The sequence below is a fragment of the Empidonax traillii genome, unplaced genomic scaffold (genome assembly GCF_003031625.1).
Source record: "Empidonax traillii isolate 1590-97213 ecotype Southwest subspecies unplaced genomic scaffold, ASM303162v1 scaffold270:size1067046, whole genome shotgun sequence".
Taxonomy (NCBI): Eukaryota; Metazoa; Chordata; class Aves; order Passeriformes; family Tyrannidae; genus Empidonax; species Empidonax traillii.
In genome coordinates, this window is record NW_020955463.1 from 866,079 (window position 1) to 882,540 (window position 16,462).

General features: G+C 41.2%; 1 protein-coding gene across 1 annotated transcript in view; it reads left to right on the top strand.

Moving 5' to 3' along the window:
- The window catches only part of MKX (mohawk homeobox), a 49,330-nt gene that overhangs the window by 2,549 nt on the left and 30,319 nt on the right, over positions 1-16,462 (top strand). The window contains 3 exon segments of the mRNA XM_027889687.1: positions 809-995; positions 8,082-8,235; positions 9,498-9,833. Of these exon segments, the coding sequence (XP_027745488.1) occupies positions 809-995; positions 8,082-8,235; positions 9,498-9,833 (677 nt within the window).

The window sequence follows — 16,462 nt, forward strand, 5'->3', positions numbered from 1 at the left end:
TTTTTTTTTTTTTTTTTTTTTTTTTTTTTTTTTTTTTTTTTTTTTTTTTTTTTTTTTTTTTTTTTTTTTTTTTTTTTTTTTTTTTTTTTTTTTTTTTTTTTTTTTTTTTTTTTTTTAACGGAGCCCGTGTTTCGTTCCCCGGTATTCGCCGTTTCCCTCGGCAGACGCGGGGCTCAGCGGGCTGCCTCGCGTCGCTGCCGGCGGCGGTGGCAGCGGCACGCCGGCTCCCCCAGGGAACATCGAGGAGAGAAATGCCCCGGGAGCTGCTCGGTGCCGCGGGTATCTCTGAATATCACCGGCAGATAAATCCAGGCAGAGTGTCAGACTCGGCTGGCCCCGGGGCAGCGCGCACCGCAGCCGTGGAGTGTGCGAGGAAAGCCGCTCTGTAAACAGACCAGTCACACGCCTCGCAGGTGCCGGGCACCACTTTGCACCGGCGGAGCCCTGGCCCCGCCGAAATCCCCGCAGAGCAGCCGCTCGGGCCCGCGACACTGTTGTGGTCATTCACCCGCTCTGGGTCTGCTCTCTCAGACCCTCCACGGGGAGTTTGGGGAGCTGTGGGCATCGCTTTCTCCTGAGCAGCCGGCCGGGGCAAGGGGGGCGGCCGTGAAAGTCCCCGAGCACCTCGTGAGGACGGGGCTCGGCTCCCCCGAGCAGGGCGCATCCCCGGGCAGGACCAGACCCGAACGGGACGCATCCCGGGGCTGGGGCACCCCGCGGACAGGGTCCTCCTACCGCCCCTGCCGGAGCGGCCGCGCCGAGGAGCCGGGTCCGGGCGGGGGGAGCGGGCGGGTGCCCCTTATCCCCGGCCCTCAGCGCCCCTTCTCCGCGGCAGGGCGCGGCAGAGCGGCGGGAAGGTGCGGCACAAGCGGCAGGCGCTGCAGGACATGGCGCGGCCACTCAAGCAGTGGCTCTACAAGCACCGCGACAACCCATACCCCACCAAGACCGAGAAGATTCTGCTGGCCCTCGGCTCCCAGATGACCCTGGTGCAGGTAAGGAAATTCTCTACCACCGCCTCTGAGGCTGCTCTGGGGCGTTTTATGGACGGGAGAGACTGGAACTGTGTCAACGAAAGCTCCTCTGTGAGCTGAGCAAAGGGCAGCGCTGGGTATCGGGGAGCATCGGTGCAGCCAGCAAGACCAGGGGTCCTGTGTGCATCCTTCCTCCACCCTGCCCAGGGCTCCCCTGCCCCAGCAGGAACGTCTTTCCTAAGTAAGAATTACCACATCTAAGCTATCCTGTGTGGGGAAGTGCTAAAGACTATCAGCTTGCCCTCCTAGGAATAGATACTCTCATCCTTTCATCTCATTCATAAGTACAATGAAAATACTTTTGCTTAGTCTTTAGAAACATTCATGGAGAAAAAAAAAAAGTGATGGGAGATTTGAGCACAGAGTAGGAATTGCTGAGGAAATTGTAGGGAGCTACTCTTTGCCCTTTCCAAAATGGGCTAGGATGAAAACTGTTCTATTGTTCTGATAATAATTGTCATCACCTGTTGCACAGACATTAGCGTTACCATACGTGCTGTGTTCAGCAGCTCAGCACACAGTGACTGCGCTTCACAGCCTTGCAGGAATTATCATTGTAGTGTAATTAGACATGGGAGGTAATTGTTTTTCTCTCAGGTAATACTCCCCTGAAATGACTGACAGTTGTCTTGCCGTAAGAGGCATAAAGTTTGCTGCAAATGTTCATATATCGTAACTTCTTTGTTCTCTTTGCCATCTGGCACTCTACTGAAATATGTGGTTAAATGCTATTGGTTGCCGAGTGATGCTATCTCAGGTCTGGATGCTGAAAAGATTTATGCATTGTGAATAATCAAATTTCCTCACTGCAGGCTACTGCTAGGTGCATAAAATGAAACCCGTGTGTTTGCAGGATTGGGTCCTCGGCACTCTGCCTAACACATTGTGTGTCGCTTTGCAAACTACACAAAGAGATCAAAATAGCACGAGGTATTAGAAAAAGTGGGTGGTAATTAACGATTATTATTTTGAGTTCTACTTCAAAAAAACCTGTAGTATGAACTTTAGTTCTAGCAATGGAGAAATAAAAAACTTTTACACTTTAGTACCTCACTATAAAACTACTTCACTAGAAAAAACACTATAACTTTAACAAAAATAATATTAATGTCTCAGAAAATGCCAGTTATAACTGGAAGATGTAGTTAAAACAATTTCTCTTGCTTTTAAAAAATATACATGAAAGGTTTGCTCAGACTTTTAAAAATATGATTACATAAACACTATACTTTCAATGGCACAATTCAACAGGAATACTTTATTGGATTATGACTTTTAGAATATTCCTGTATTTTGACATGGTATTTAAAACATACCTCCATGTTGGGAGACTTTCACAGTAATATCATCTTGAGGAGTTCTGCTCTTATATAAATGCCTCAGAACAAACAGACAAGGGAAAAAAACTGATGGGTTTTTGCAGCATGTCTCTCATGGCAGCTTTGATAAATCCTGATGGGGATAAGCTGTATTAGCCTCTATAAAAGCATACAGTGAGCCATGGCCACTACTTGGCAGAGTTTTGTGATCTACATAAGGTGTAGACTAAAATTACAAAGAATCAAGGAGGGTTACATTTAGCTCTCTGAGACCCCCGTGACTCTAGTGAATTTGAATTTGGCCAGCCTTGTTTCTCTGTACTGTAATATTTGAAAGAGCTGTGCAAACAGGCACATCTATCTTCCTTTAGAGAAGCACGCCATCAAAAAGAAATTCCAGGTGTTTCTTCCATCGTTTAGGTACAGTGCTCTTTTAACCCAGGAATACTATTGCATATGTATGAGATGTAAATGCATATGTCTGTCACCAGCAGTAGTTCCAGAGTCTGGAAGAACAAAACAACATATACTCCACACCTACTTTTTGGATGCTCAGAAAGGACAAGACTGTAATCCAGATCAGAATTTTTCTTCTCAGAAGGAGCATGCCTAGCTGTGATCTCAGTCACATGGGGTGCATCTGAAACAGCTTCCCTGGAGGCTATGCTCTTTCGGATGAGTAGTATAACCAAGACCAGACTGGTACTGGGCTTCAGTGTCTCTTGGAAAGTTTTGCTTCTGTCCCAGGAGGGGCAGTTTGCAAAAGCATCAACCAGGGTTGCCTGCCACTTGCTTTTCTAGTCACGTAGCATTGCTGGACACTGTTGAAGATCCAGAAGTCAGTGTATGATGCTTTCTTTGGGTTACATGCCTTCATGTCCCATATTTCCCACTCTTTTTCTGGTTTTCGGTGCTGTCCCGTGGTGTTTGCTCCCACAGCTTTCTACTCCCGTGGAGGCACTTGTCAGGTGACAGCTCCATCCTCTTTTCAGGATCCATCACGTGCTGATGCCTTGTGTTGCAAGCCCTAGGGGAGGCAAAAGATACTGTTGAAAATCCCTTTTAGTTTCTGCCAAAGAATGAATGGTTGGGTTATTTTGTTTTTCTCCTGACTGATGACCTTGGAAAAGGTCAGCTGCCTGGAAGATGAGGTTGATCCATAGTAATTTTGATACTATAGCCATAACTCTTCTCCCTGTGCTTTTCTTTCATCTAATGAAGCTTATTCCAGTATGTACCATCTATGCAAGGAGCTTTTGCAGGTCCTGGCATAGATAAAACCAACTCTTTTGTGAGGCAAAGAGGTGAACATCCAGCCCTATTTTTTACTTCTGCTCTTAGGACAATATTTACATGTCAGATCTTCCACAACTTTATTTTCATTAATTTTGCTATCACCCAATTGGCTGATTTTACATTAATTTATTCTACCTCACTAATACTTTGGTTTATCCTTCTGTTCCTGGGTGCAGTGGGACAGCAAGTGGACTATTCCAACTGCATGTCCAACTGCACTGCTGAAGAAAAGTCATTGTCTTTCAAGGAGATAGGATTTTGCGGGAATCATAAATCGTCTTGTTTCTTAAGGAACAGCAGCAAAACCTGGGGCAAATTCTGGGCCAACTTACTCCTGTGCAGGCCAACAAGGTCTTTGGGAGTCCTCAAGGCAAATGTTATTGCAGATTTCAGTCCAACAGTCCAAAGTTTTCTACTTCCATAACTGCCAGAGCAGGAAACCAAAAAAGCAATATAGTTTGAAAAGGCATTTTATGCTTTACTTCAATTAGATTCCAATTCAGAATCCAATAATTTGTCCTATTAATATGCTACGTTTTTATTTGTATTATTACCACAGTGCTTGATTTATTTCATTTTAAATTTTGGTTTAGATGTTCTTGTGAAATAAAAAAGAAAAATGGTTGTATATTCCTTCCAGAAAGGAATATGAATGGGTGTATTGTTGAAGAGAAGGTTTTTCAATATGAGGATTAATATATTGGTCATGTGGTGCTATGGATTTAATAGTATTCAGATTTATAAAGGCATATCTGGATTACTGGAGGAGGAGAATTGCTTGATGTCTGTTCCTTTATTGAAACTTTGACCACGCTTAAGCAGTGAAGCAGAACAAATTACAATAAAAATTAGGAAGTCTCTTCTAAAGTAAAGCCAAGGGGTCAATATTTCATGATGCCGATGTAAGTATCTGATGCTCTTTGGGAACAACTGAGCTGCTGTAAAAAAAAAAGAATGCTGGAAAGAACATCTATTGTCATTCCTCTTGGGTTTTATATTTTTATTTCTTGAAGAACTACATGATCCTTACTTTACCAGAATAGTGAATTTCATCATGCGTGTTTTTCAAGATACTTAGTTCTTGGGAGGTTTCTATGACAAAGATTTTCTCACTGGCTTATATGTAAATCATTATTTTGGGGGTTTTATTATTTTTGGAAGTCACAGTAATGTAACTTGGGACTATGGTAACGGATGGACATTTTTGGCAGCTTTGGTTGTTTCTTTTTGCAAGAGTTCAGGTAAATGTGGTGCAAACAGGCACTTGTGAGTGCGAACTACAGCAGCAGGCATGCAGCTTTTAAAAGACTACATTGATAGACAAGGTAACATTTTGAAATTGGCTGTAAAGGAGCCAGAAACAACCTATAATAACCCAAGTGGTGGCTGTGGGTCAGAATGAAGATGCTGTCTGGTACAGTCTCTTCCAGTTTGCATGGCTGGAGGTTGTCCCCCCCTGAAGAGTGGGAGAGGTGTCGAATCTCGTGATGTCTTAAAAACCAAGATATTCCAATGACATATACCAGTGCCCAAGAGTAGGAAAGCACCCAGAGATACCACATCATAGATTTAGCCTAAAAATCTCTTAACTGGATTTGCCTAACTTTTCTTCAGCTTTGTTGGGCCTTATTGTAATTGCATACATAAGAGTATCTGGAATGAATTTGCTGCTTTGTGCTTTAGAAGAAGGCTTCTCTTCTAAAAACTGACTTTGGGTTCTTTCAGAGTCATAAAATCATTTAGGTTGGAAAAGACCTTTAAGATCATCAAGCCCAACTACTAACCCAGCACTGCCAAGTCCACCACTAAACCACGTCCTTAAGCACCACGTCTACATTTCTGTTAAAAATCTCCAGCGATGGTGACTCAACCATGGTATCTTCCCTAGGCAATCTGTTCCAAAGGATTCCAGAACCCTTTCTGTTCAAGGATGAACCCAGGAGAATGCTGTGGGAAACTGTGTCAAAAGCTTTACTAAGGTCCAGACAAACACACCCACAACCTTTCCCTCATTCACTAATTGGGTCCCCTTGGAGGGGTCAGGTTGGTCAAGCAGGACCTTCCTTTCACAAACCCATGCTGGCTGGGCCTGATCCTATGACTGTCCTATATGTGCTGTAGGATGGCACTTAAAATGATCTACTCTGTAAAGAGCAGGAGGACAAGGGGCAGTATATTTATCTCATTATGAGATAATGATCAAATACTACTATTTCCTTCTCTCATGGCAGAAGACTTAAAATATGACTCATCTTTTCATACTGATATGCAGAAAGCAAAGCATTGGCACGGGAAGAATGAGCCCAAAATAAACCAAGAGTACCATGCAGAAATCACTCTGCTAAATTTAATTGCTTTTATGTCTGAGTCACTCTAATACTACCCTATCTTTCTTCTCTGTATATGGCACTTCACTGATGAAATATTCCAATATGTAATGAAATGCAGCATAATGAAATCTTTCTTGTGAGAGGTTGGAAAGCTGTCAAGTTTCGTAAAATGCTGCAGTAGCTTCTGTCGTGTTCAGTGAGACCCTGGATTGATCCATCTCTATTGTTAGTACTTGATTTCAGAGTTGCACTAAGTCATATGGTGGCCAGGTGACTGCTGCTTCAGCTGAGCAGTCTGGAGTGAGTTTGTTAACAGCACTAGAAAGTGCATGGATTCCAGCTCACCCTTTCTCATTTACAATAAAAATTGCTGTGTCAATGTGATTAATATAAACAAGCAGCTTTGGAAGAGAATGAAAATGGCTTAGTCTGCCAGCTACAGTTTTGGTCTTCTAACCTGCCACAGAAAACTACATGGCTTGTTAAGTTATGTGTTTGGCATCTGAACGCTGATCCAGGGCTCACTGTATTTTCAGTGGAACCGTGTTTCATGTAAACGTGATTTTAAGTAAAATCCAAGTGACAGGTTTAGGATGCCACTGCTGAGTTCTGGGTGTGACTCTGACTGAAACTTTGTTTTTCCTTTAAGCAGATAGTGCTTATTTTTTTCATAATCACCCTAGAAGGGATTATTGATCCAGAATCATTAGACAGATACTTCTGTGTGATTTATACAATCTTAGCTACAACAGACAGATGACAAAACTATGTCCAAAATCCAACAGTGAGATCTACAGTTTGGCTCTCCATTAGGTAGGGTAGCATGTATTAATAAAACGTGGTTACCTTGCTCTGCAGGTTATCACAAGTTAAATGATATGATCATTCCCAGGTCAGAATGATGGTAGTGGTCTTGATTTCTCTGTGTACATGTTCACAGCACAAAGATGTCAGTGGGACTATAGGGTGCTGACATTCTTTACGTGCTCCTTTGCAAGTAATGCTATTCTGCCTCCTTGCAGAGGTCATGTCAAAATACACTCATTCCTTCAAGGAGCAGATAGCACTTTTACGGCTTGATTTATCATTAAACAAATATTGTTAAAATGTAAGTAGCTTGCCTCTGCTCTTGATGGTAGTAAAATTATGGTAATGTCACTGTGTCAGTATTTTCTATTTTATGTAATTTTAAGTTACAGTAGAATCAAGGCTGGCATATTCTTAGGTGTACTTTCATGTAAAGTCACTGCAAGTACATGCATCCTGTTTGGTGGTTTGATTAGCATTGCTGGCACAAAAGAGTAGACTGTGCCTTTTTGCTTGTTCAGTGCCTAAAACACTGTGAAATCCTTGTGTTTGAGCCTGACTTTGTGATGACCCTGTATGCTAAAAGGATTCTAAATTGTATCCATTTTGCTCTGTCAAACTCCAGAAAACACTCTGCAGCTGGGATGGGAAACAAGCCAGACTATTGTTTAGTAGTCACCTTCTGAGGAATCTGCATCTTCGCCGGTTTTAAGTGTTCACAACAAAAAGAGTTCATAAAACCTGTTGCTCTGAAGAGCATATGGTGGATTTCTACAGTGACTCTAAGTACATTGTCCTCTGTGTAAGACTTTCCTGATATCCACTGCTTGTCAGGCATACAGTACAAGGGAGAATTTAGGCTTTTATATATCCAAAATCATAATGGGTTTTTCTATTCAACAGTCTTATTGTAGCCTATATAAATGTCAAAGGAAATTACTGAATGTTAGCTATTAGTTTTAATTTAGGATGTTAGTAGTATATTGAAGGTTCATATTGAAAGCTCAAGGCATTATCTTTAAAATAAAAAAATTAAATATGAATATAAACTTAGTATTTATGACTCCTTAATTGAAACCTTGCTATACTGTGGGTTTGCTAACGCTTGTGAAGGGTGAGAAGCCTTCTTGTTTGAGGCTCCTGCTCTGCTCAGTGATGATTTCATGGACTTTTGTTCTTATTTCTCTTGTTTGCCATTTCTTTGAAGCATACATTAAGCTCATGAAAATTCCAAGGGTTGGATTTGTTTATTTGTGTAATTTTCAAAGGAAACTAACACACTCATTTGTATGCAGGTATCAAACTGGTTTGCCAATGCAAGACGTCGCCTGAAGAACACTGTCAGGCAACCAGACCTTAGCTGGGCTTTACGAATAAAACTGTACAACAAATATGTTCAAGGAAATGCTGAACGACTCAGCGTGAGCAGTGATGACTCATGCTCTGAAGGTTTGTTGATGCTCTTTTTATAAATTTTAAATGGACTAAAATATATTTAGAAAGTATCAGATACCCTAAGTTAGCTCTAATTTTTAATCACAAAACACCCTTAGTGGATCCACCTTTAATTTTTTTGTGAATTAGGTGACTTTTTTGTGTCCCAGCTACTATGCAGCCTTTCAAAGTGGGATTGTGTAAGTTCAAGGTGGCAGTCTGGCTGCATGTTATATTTCATTGTTACTAGACAGATAATTGTTCGTTCATTATATTCTACAAGTTCATTCCTTTAATCTGCATTAAAGGAAAAAATTAATCACATTTGTTGGTATAAAGAAATGAGAAATCACTTGACTGTTACTTTCCTTGATGAAAGGGCTGTAGCAAAATCACATAATTAACAGGAGAATCTGATTAACAAGAGAATCTGATTAACTTTGATGGAGCTTATTAGATGGTAGACTGAATATTACTGTTACTTATTTTATATATTTTACAAGCAAACATTTTCCATAAAAGATGCACTGAAATGCTCTTTCTTATTCAAATTAGCAAATGCAAGATTTATTTTTTTTTAAATGCCCAATTTTTTTTATAGAACATTTGTATTAATTAGGTCTGTAGGTACTTTTTTCAGGTAGTTGTGACATGGAGAGACAAGGACAGGAACAAATGCTGCAGAACATCGTCAGAAATTTGTATGTGAATTTTTAGAAGAATACATGTCAATTTGCACTCAGTTGCAAATATCTTTGTTCCAGTTTCAGTCTGTACTCACGTTTCTTTTGTATGCAATTCCCATGAAAAGATTGGTTGCAGGACAGTTGAAAGTGTACAGTTTAAGCAAATGCACCTAAATATGATATGGTATTCAGGAGAACCAAATTTCAAGTAAGAACTTATTTTATTTACACATATTTTTAAATGCTTATCATTGATTAAGGCACTTTTTAGTTTTTTTCTACTTGCCTTGTGTTATTCAAGCAAAATAGACTCAAAGACTGTTTTGTACAACTAATTAATTTAGAATAGCTAGAACATCTGAGAACCATGGGAACTACTATGACCAGCATGTGAACAGAAGAAAATGAAAATCAGTGTCCAGTGCTGAAGGTGTTGTCTAATTTTAGTTAAGAAAATGAAAATCAGTGTCCAGTGCTGAAGGTGTTGTCTAATTTTAGTTATATTTATCACAATTCAAAACATGTAGAGACAACCTTGTGTTAAATATTAGGTATTCAGTGTATTACTGTATCTTTGTTCTTTTGTTTCAGATGGAGAAAATCCTCCAAGAAACCATATGAATGAAGGGGGATATAACAAACCAGTTCATCACGCTGTGATTAAAACTGAAAGTTCAGTAATAAAAACAGGAGTGAGACCAGAAGCAAGTGCCAATGAGGATTACGTGTCACCCCCCAAATATAAAAGCAGCTTATTGAATCGCTACCTGAATGACTCACTGAGACATGTCATGGCTACTAATGCAGCTATGATGGAAAAAACAAGGCAAAGGAATCACTCTGGCTCATTTAGTTCCAATGAATTTGAGGAAGAACTGGTGTCTCCATCATCATCAGAGACAGAGGGCAATTTTGTCTATCGGACAGGTAAGGGATTTTTTTCTGCCTCATTGCTAATACAGCCAACTTTAGTAGATATTGTTACCTGGAATGAGTGTCACATGATTGTGCCTTTTATGAGGCTTTTGTCCATCCTCTCATGTGGCAGAGGATAATTCCTGCCCATCCTCTTGCATGAGAGTAGATCACTCCTGTCTGTCCTCTGGTATCAGGGTGGATAAATCCTGTCCACCCTTTCATTCTTTGGAGAAGTTCTGCCTGCAGATTATAGTTAAGTTCTGTTATTGACCACTAGTGAAGCTGGTTTGCTTTTTGAGTGGATCAGTTTTTGAAATGACACGGGCCATTTTTTGCCAGCACTAAGACAAGCCCAAAGAAGGAGAAAACTCTTGAGCAGTCTATTACAATAAGGGAGGACTAGGGGAGGACTGAAGTACTCCATGGCCCCAGCAGGGAGGAAGAGAAGGGCTTTGAAATTTCAGGGTGGCTGTTTGTGACACTTACATGAGTCATATGTCCCTCAATGGAGTGCACATAAACACCTTTCCCTGTTGTACAGCATCTGTTCTGTCCTTGGAGTGCTTGTCCGTTATGTGGCCCTTTGCTGCTCATGTGTCTCTTGAATACATGGATTAGACTAATTCCGGCATTACTCTCCAGACACAGTACACTGAGCTAGGGGGCCATTAAATACCTCGTCTTGATTTTTTTTTGAAGGGTCACACATAATTTATTATTAAAAGCATGATTTAATACCATCCACTGTGTTACCACTCATAGGAGGGTACATGGGGTGCCTGGTTCATGCCAGTAAACTGCTCCAAATCAGGGCAAGATCAGGATTTGCTCATGTCCCTGTAGGAACAGGGAGTGCTGGAAAGGTCCTTTTGTGAAACTTCTTCTGCGTTTCCTTGGCACATAAGGCAAAGTAAAATTTTCATTTTGAAAAAAAGGAAGTTTTGCATCCCGGTCTCTGAGGGTCTCCATGAGTGTCTCGGGGTTTCCACTCGTTGCAGTAACCCTACGTGTTGTCTTGGGGGCTTTCTTAGCATGGTATTCTGCCAGGGGCTACCCTGTGAGCAGCATCACTTTCAGGACGGCTATTGATGAAAAGTACTGGAGGACTTTGTACTGAAGTTAATACAGATTTAGATTTTGTACTTGATTCCCCTTGGCTTCCCTGGCGGGCAGGTTTGGGTGCCTTTGCAGCTTCTCAAGTTTGCAGCCTTTGCTCTCTTTTTTTCTGGCACATTTCTGGTCTTTTTTTTTTTTGTGTGTGTGTGTGTGTGTGTGTGTGTGTGTGTGTCCATGTGGAGGGGCCACAAGGATTTCAGCAGGCTGTTTCATGCTGAGGGTAGGAGGACGTTTGTGCATGCAGGTAGTCGGGGATGACTGAGGAGAGAGTGGGGGTCCCGTAAAGGAATGGGATCTCGTGGGGAGCAAGAATAGTGCATGCACAATTAGTAAGTTTCAAAATTAACTCTCTCTGTTCATTTAACTTTTTTTTCTCAACATACCAAATACATTTGGTCTGCATTACAGGCGTCTTGTCTGCCAAGTTTTATTTTTAAGTGAAAAGTTACTCAAGAACAGATGCAGCAGCTCAGATATGTAAACTTATGTTTTTCTGTACTTTATACCGTAACCTAAAAATGGACACAATGGACACAATGACTTTTTAAAATTTGTAATAAATTTGCCACTGGATTAAGTTGTCCTTGACAAGTTTCAAGCTGCACTGAAAAATATGGTCATTAATTTGAAGGCTGAAACAGGCACACTGTAACTGTGTAAGTTCACAAGCTGTGCTGTAATGACTAAAAAATAGTATATTTGTCCTTAAAGTTCGAAAGTGACATTCCTGGAACTACTCTTGAGACTGTATTTAAGTCAGTTCCTAAACAGCTTCCTTAAAGTTTGGAAGTGCTGTTGACTTTAATGAGAACACCCAGCAGCTCTCAGGATATAGTTTTATTGGTTTTGCACTTCGAAAGCAGAGAAGCAGTAATCTGCATATAGAAAGAAAAAGATCATGTGTATACACAATATTATTTGTTATATCCTTCCTATGCATCTGTGTACATTCAGGAAATAATAGGTACAAATGGGCTTTTTTTCAGCTACAAGAATAAAGTTCCATTAATGATTTTCTGTTGATATCATAAAGTGCAGGAATTAAGCCCTTCATGAACAAAGCATATATTTTCAATTTGTCATCCATTTATGAAACCTATTTTCAAACAGATGAAATTATCCGTGATTGTTAGATAAGGAGAGATAAATAAGGATGATTTTTTTTTTTTTTTAATGGTTTTTTCTCTGTAATTTGAATACCTGGGATGGGAGTTCTCAGTGCTGTTGTGTAGCAGACCTATATCTGTGTTCTCAAAAATAGCTATAATCCATTTGGGTTAAGCAAAATTACAGGCTCTGACTGTACCACTCTTACCTTCCTGAAAGTGGCAAGTGTATTTTTAAATGAGATATCACCACTTGCAAGAAGCTCCCCATGGCAATTTTTTTGTTGAATGAAACAGCTAATTTTTAACACAAAGGAGTTGATACAGGCTTGTGAAATCCCTATTAGATGTTTTAGTTTATGAAGACATTTTAAGCAGTATTTCAAAAAGCACAGAGTGAAAACTGGTTGATGTTTTATTTTTGAGAAATGTTTGGCAAGGTTGTTGTGTTCCCAAGGACAGGCAGTCATCAGAGTTGAAGCAAATTCTTTATTGTGCTTCCCTGGAAAAGTAACACATCAGTGTGTCTGGAGCTACTTCACTCTCGCAGTGCCCAGAGTCAGCGTGGCCACGTGTGTCTCAATAGCCTGCGCCAAATTAACAGGGTGCAAGTGCAGTGTCCAATAACAAAAACAAGAAATTGCAGTTTAAAGTTTATAAGGAAAACGGGATGTAGAGTTTCCCATTTCAGTCATTAACATGCTTATAAACACGGGACCATATGCTACCCCAGATTCATGCAACTGGGAAATCCCACATAAAGATCAAGGTCGAGCTATATAACTGACTGTCAGCAGAGCGGCCTCATTTTATACCTCCGTGCAATTATTGTGAGGTCGTGGGAAGTGGCTTCAGTGCTGGGGCAGGAGCAGCAAATGCAGAGTTGGAGCCCTTGCAGGTGCAGTGCCCACATTGCCATCTCCCCCAGCCCCTGGCCTGGGGAGTGGGAGGCGGCACAGGCGGGCAGTGCAGGGAGAATGGAGCAGCCGGGAAAGAGTGAAGGCATGCTTGGGTATGTCACGTATGTGAGTGTTTCTGTCGTAAGCTGATACGCTGAAGGCATACACAAATGTGTTCACTTAAGGCAGAAAATTTCAGTTCAGATTAATCCTAGTGCCGGTATAATATATAAATATATATAATTGGTCAAACATGTGCCTTAAACTGACCACCGAAAGACTTGCTTCGGTGTTTTTGTTTAGTTAAAAATCCATGATGGAGAACTAGTTTTCATTAACTCCTTGGCCTGCTGTCACTCACAGCAGGTTCTCTGTGTGCCAGGAATAACTGAAACCAGACTTGCCTATCTGTATTTGTTGTACAAAAGCTCACAGAAACAACAGTATGACTGCAACAAGCACTCCAGAAATCTACCAGGAAAAGATCTAAAAATGTTTGTAGTGAGGCTGAACGTGAATCTAAAGCGGCAACATCAGTCTTTGGTTTACGGATCACTAAAAAGCTGACTTTTCTGTAATCATGCTGCAGTGCTCCCTGAGTACCCTAACGCCAGTCACCTGCAGGAACAAAATGTTCTGCATCGTTATGGCACAAGGAAATGAAAAATTCCCAACTTTCTGCGATATCGCTGTCTAGCGAAGAAAGCAAAAATTGAAATGAGAAAAAGAGACAAAATGGCAGGACAGGGAGTCCTTTTTCTGTAGGCAGATTTTTCACTGATTTCACTTTATGTGTCACTTAGCACAGTAGAAAAGCCAGAACCAATAAAAACAGTGAGGAAAGTAAAGACTTGCAGGCCTGGAAAGGAGGACGGCTTTTAAACAAACTCTTGAATGACTGGCTGATTTTTGAAGGTGTTTGATCTCTATTTTTAGATGTTTATACTCAAGAGTGTGCTCTGTTTCTGATGTTTTCATTACTACTGCCTTTTTCTTTCCTCTTGCCTTCCTTTCCATCTTTCATTTGGATCCTAAAGCATGATCCTGGGTCGTTTACGGCAGCATGCTGAGCACCTCTGATGAGACCCTCAGCACACTGTAGGATCAGGCCCACATTCCTACAGAGCACTTAAATGTAAGGGTGTAGCCATGCACATAAGTACTATAGAGAGACACACACAAGCTGCAGAGCAGTGCTATGATTTTGTGTGGTCCTTGCCAACTTTTTCTTGCAATTTAACATTTTTGGAAATTAACATGTAATTTAAAAATGAGCTATAAAGTTTGAAAGCATAATATGAACACAATGGAACCTGTTTTCAGAAACAACTCAAGGGACCTGCAAAAACTGCTCATACCAGTGACTTTTGCAAGTTTGATCTAAACGGTGCTGGAGGCCTTGAGGCTACTTTGAAATAAATGGTAACCTGGGAGAGCTGAAGGAGGTCCTTGTTGCGGATCCTAATGTCATCCAGAAGTGAAATGGAAAAGGTGAATGTCAAGTACAGTATTAAATGCACACAGCAGCATAACTGCAATTTGGAGGTTACACAGTGAGGATCGTATTTCTGCAGGAATTTTATTATTACATGACCTGATTCGTCAACACTAAAATAGCATAGAATTGAGAGTTGAGGAGAAGATTGTGTTTAATTTACTGTTCTGTTGTTTTTTTAAAAGTAAGATTAAAAGGAAATGGTTTTACTACACAGGAAGTGTCAGGTTTAATATACCAGATGTGATATCCCAAACTTGAGAATTTTAAGGATCCTACCTGCTCCCTGCTAGTTAAGTTGTGTTCACTTTTTGCGTTTCTTTCAATTTGAACAGCAAAAATCAAATAATCTGGGTTTTAAATCTCTTTGGTTTCTCAGTATTTGAGCTGCAAGATCAGGATTATTTCCATAGGACCCTGGAAAACAGTGCTTCATCAAAACGGAATCTTTTTTGTGGGGAGGTCACGATTCCGACCTCTCTCGGGTGGGGAACCAAAGGAAGACAGCATTGGGCAGCTGGGAACAACAACAGGTGGGGGCAGAGAGCCCTCCCAAAAGCCTGGGCACCCAGGGACTGCCAGCGGTCAAGGAGGAGCATTGCCTGGAGCCAGCCTTGCTGGGAGGGGAAGCGGCGCTCTCGGCACTGTCGACTTCTCTGTGTCATTTCTCTCCACTCCTGCATTTAGTGGTTCATTTTGTGGGAAAAGAGAGTATTTGTTTTTTCACAGGTGCTGGGTGCAAAAACTGTGCATCCTTGTTTTGCCTGTTTGTTTTCAGATGCAAAAGGCTATGAATGTTTGGGGATTTTGTTGTTTGTTTTTTTTTTTTTTTTTTTTACTTTAAACACAAAACATTAAAGAGTCCAGAGACTGGGCTCTGTGCAGGCCAGATGTGCTTCAAGTAGAAGCATGTTTGTGGCTATTGTATAACTCAGGTATAATTGCTGTGGAGACCCCAAAGAGCAGAGGGAGACTGTGGGCACCTCCTCTGGTTTTGCTTCTGTTGATGTCATGGCAAATTTTCTACATACTTCAGTAAAAACTGTCTTGAGACAGTTGTTTGGCTGCAGAGGATTTTCATGAAATCAGCTTGCTTCAGGGCAGCACGTCTCAGGACTCCTGACAGCTTTATCATCGCAGAGAATGAGTTGTTCTTGCATGAATGATTTGAAATGGAAAAGATTACAACATCTGACTGAAAAATCAGAAACACCAGAAAAATCAGGGCATCAGCCATGTTTCCATGGCCACAGGTTGTCGCTGCCCTAGCCGGTGCAGCAAGCCCACCTTTTTTTCTCCAAGACTGCTAAAATTTTCCCAATGCAAATATTCACATCAGCTGCCAAAAGAGCAGCAGACCCCTGTGCTTGCCCAAGACCTCTCTCAGACACAGCAGGAAAAATGTGTGGTGCTGTCACCAATTGCTAACAACTATATATTTTTATACTCCTCTTTAGAGTTAGTCAATGCTCCAGGCCTTAGCAAAGGCTGTTCCCTGGCCAAGCTCAAGCCTCATTCACTCAGTGAAGGTGTTTTCAAAGGGAAAAAAATATTTATCCCCATTTTCCCATTGTTCTAAATGTCTTCAGAATTATGCTTGGTCTTAAAACCTGGGGCCAGCCCAAATGTGAATGTTTCAGGAAATTATGTGCATGGAAAAGCACATGATCATAAATCAGACTGTTTTCCAGCTTTAGCTGTAGACTGCATGGTTAGTAATGAATATAATAGGGAAATTAGTTAGAAAATTAGCAGTTAATTTGAGGAGTATTTAAGGAGTGTGTGAAACTACAGCTTGGGAAAACTCATTTAGTGAAATGGATGTTATTCCGTCTCCCCTTCCACTGCCTGCGCAGGATTTTCCCAGTAGCCAAATTTGTGTGCCAATCAGGAACAGCAGAAATGCCAGGCTCCCATACTGCCTTGCTGTGGTTTCTGCACTAATTCAGGGATTCCTCAGCCTTGCTAACACCAGCCCTGCTGCCACCACTGCCACTATGAGTGGCTGCATGTTTTGCAAAA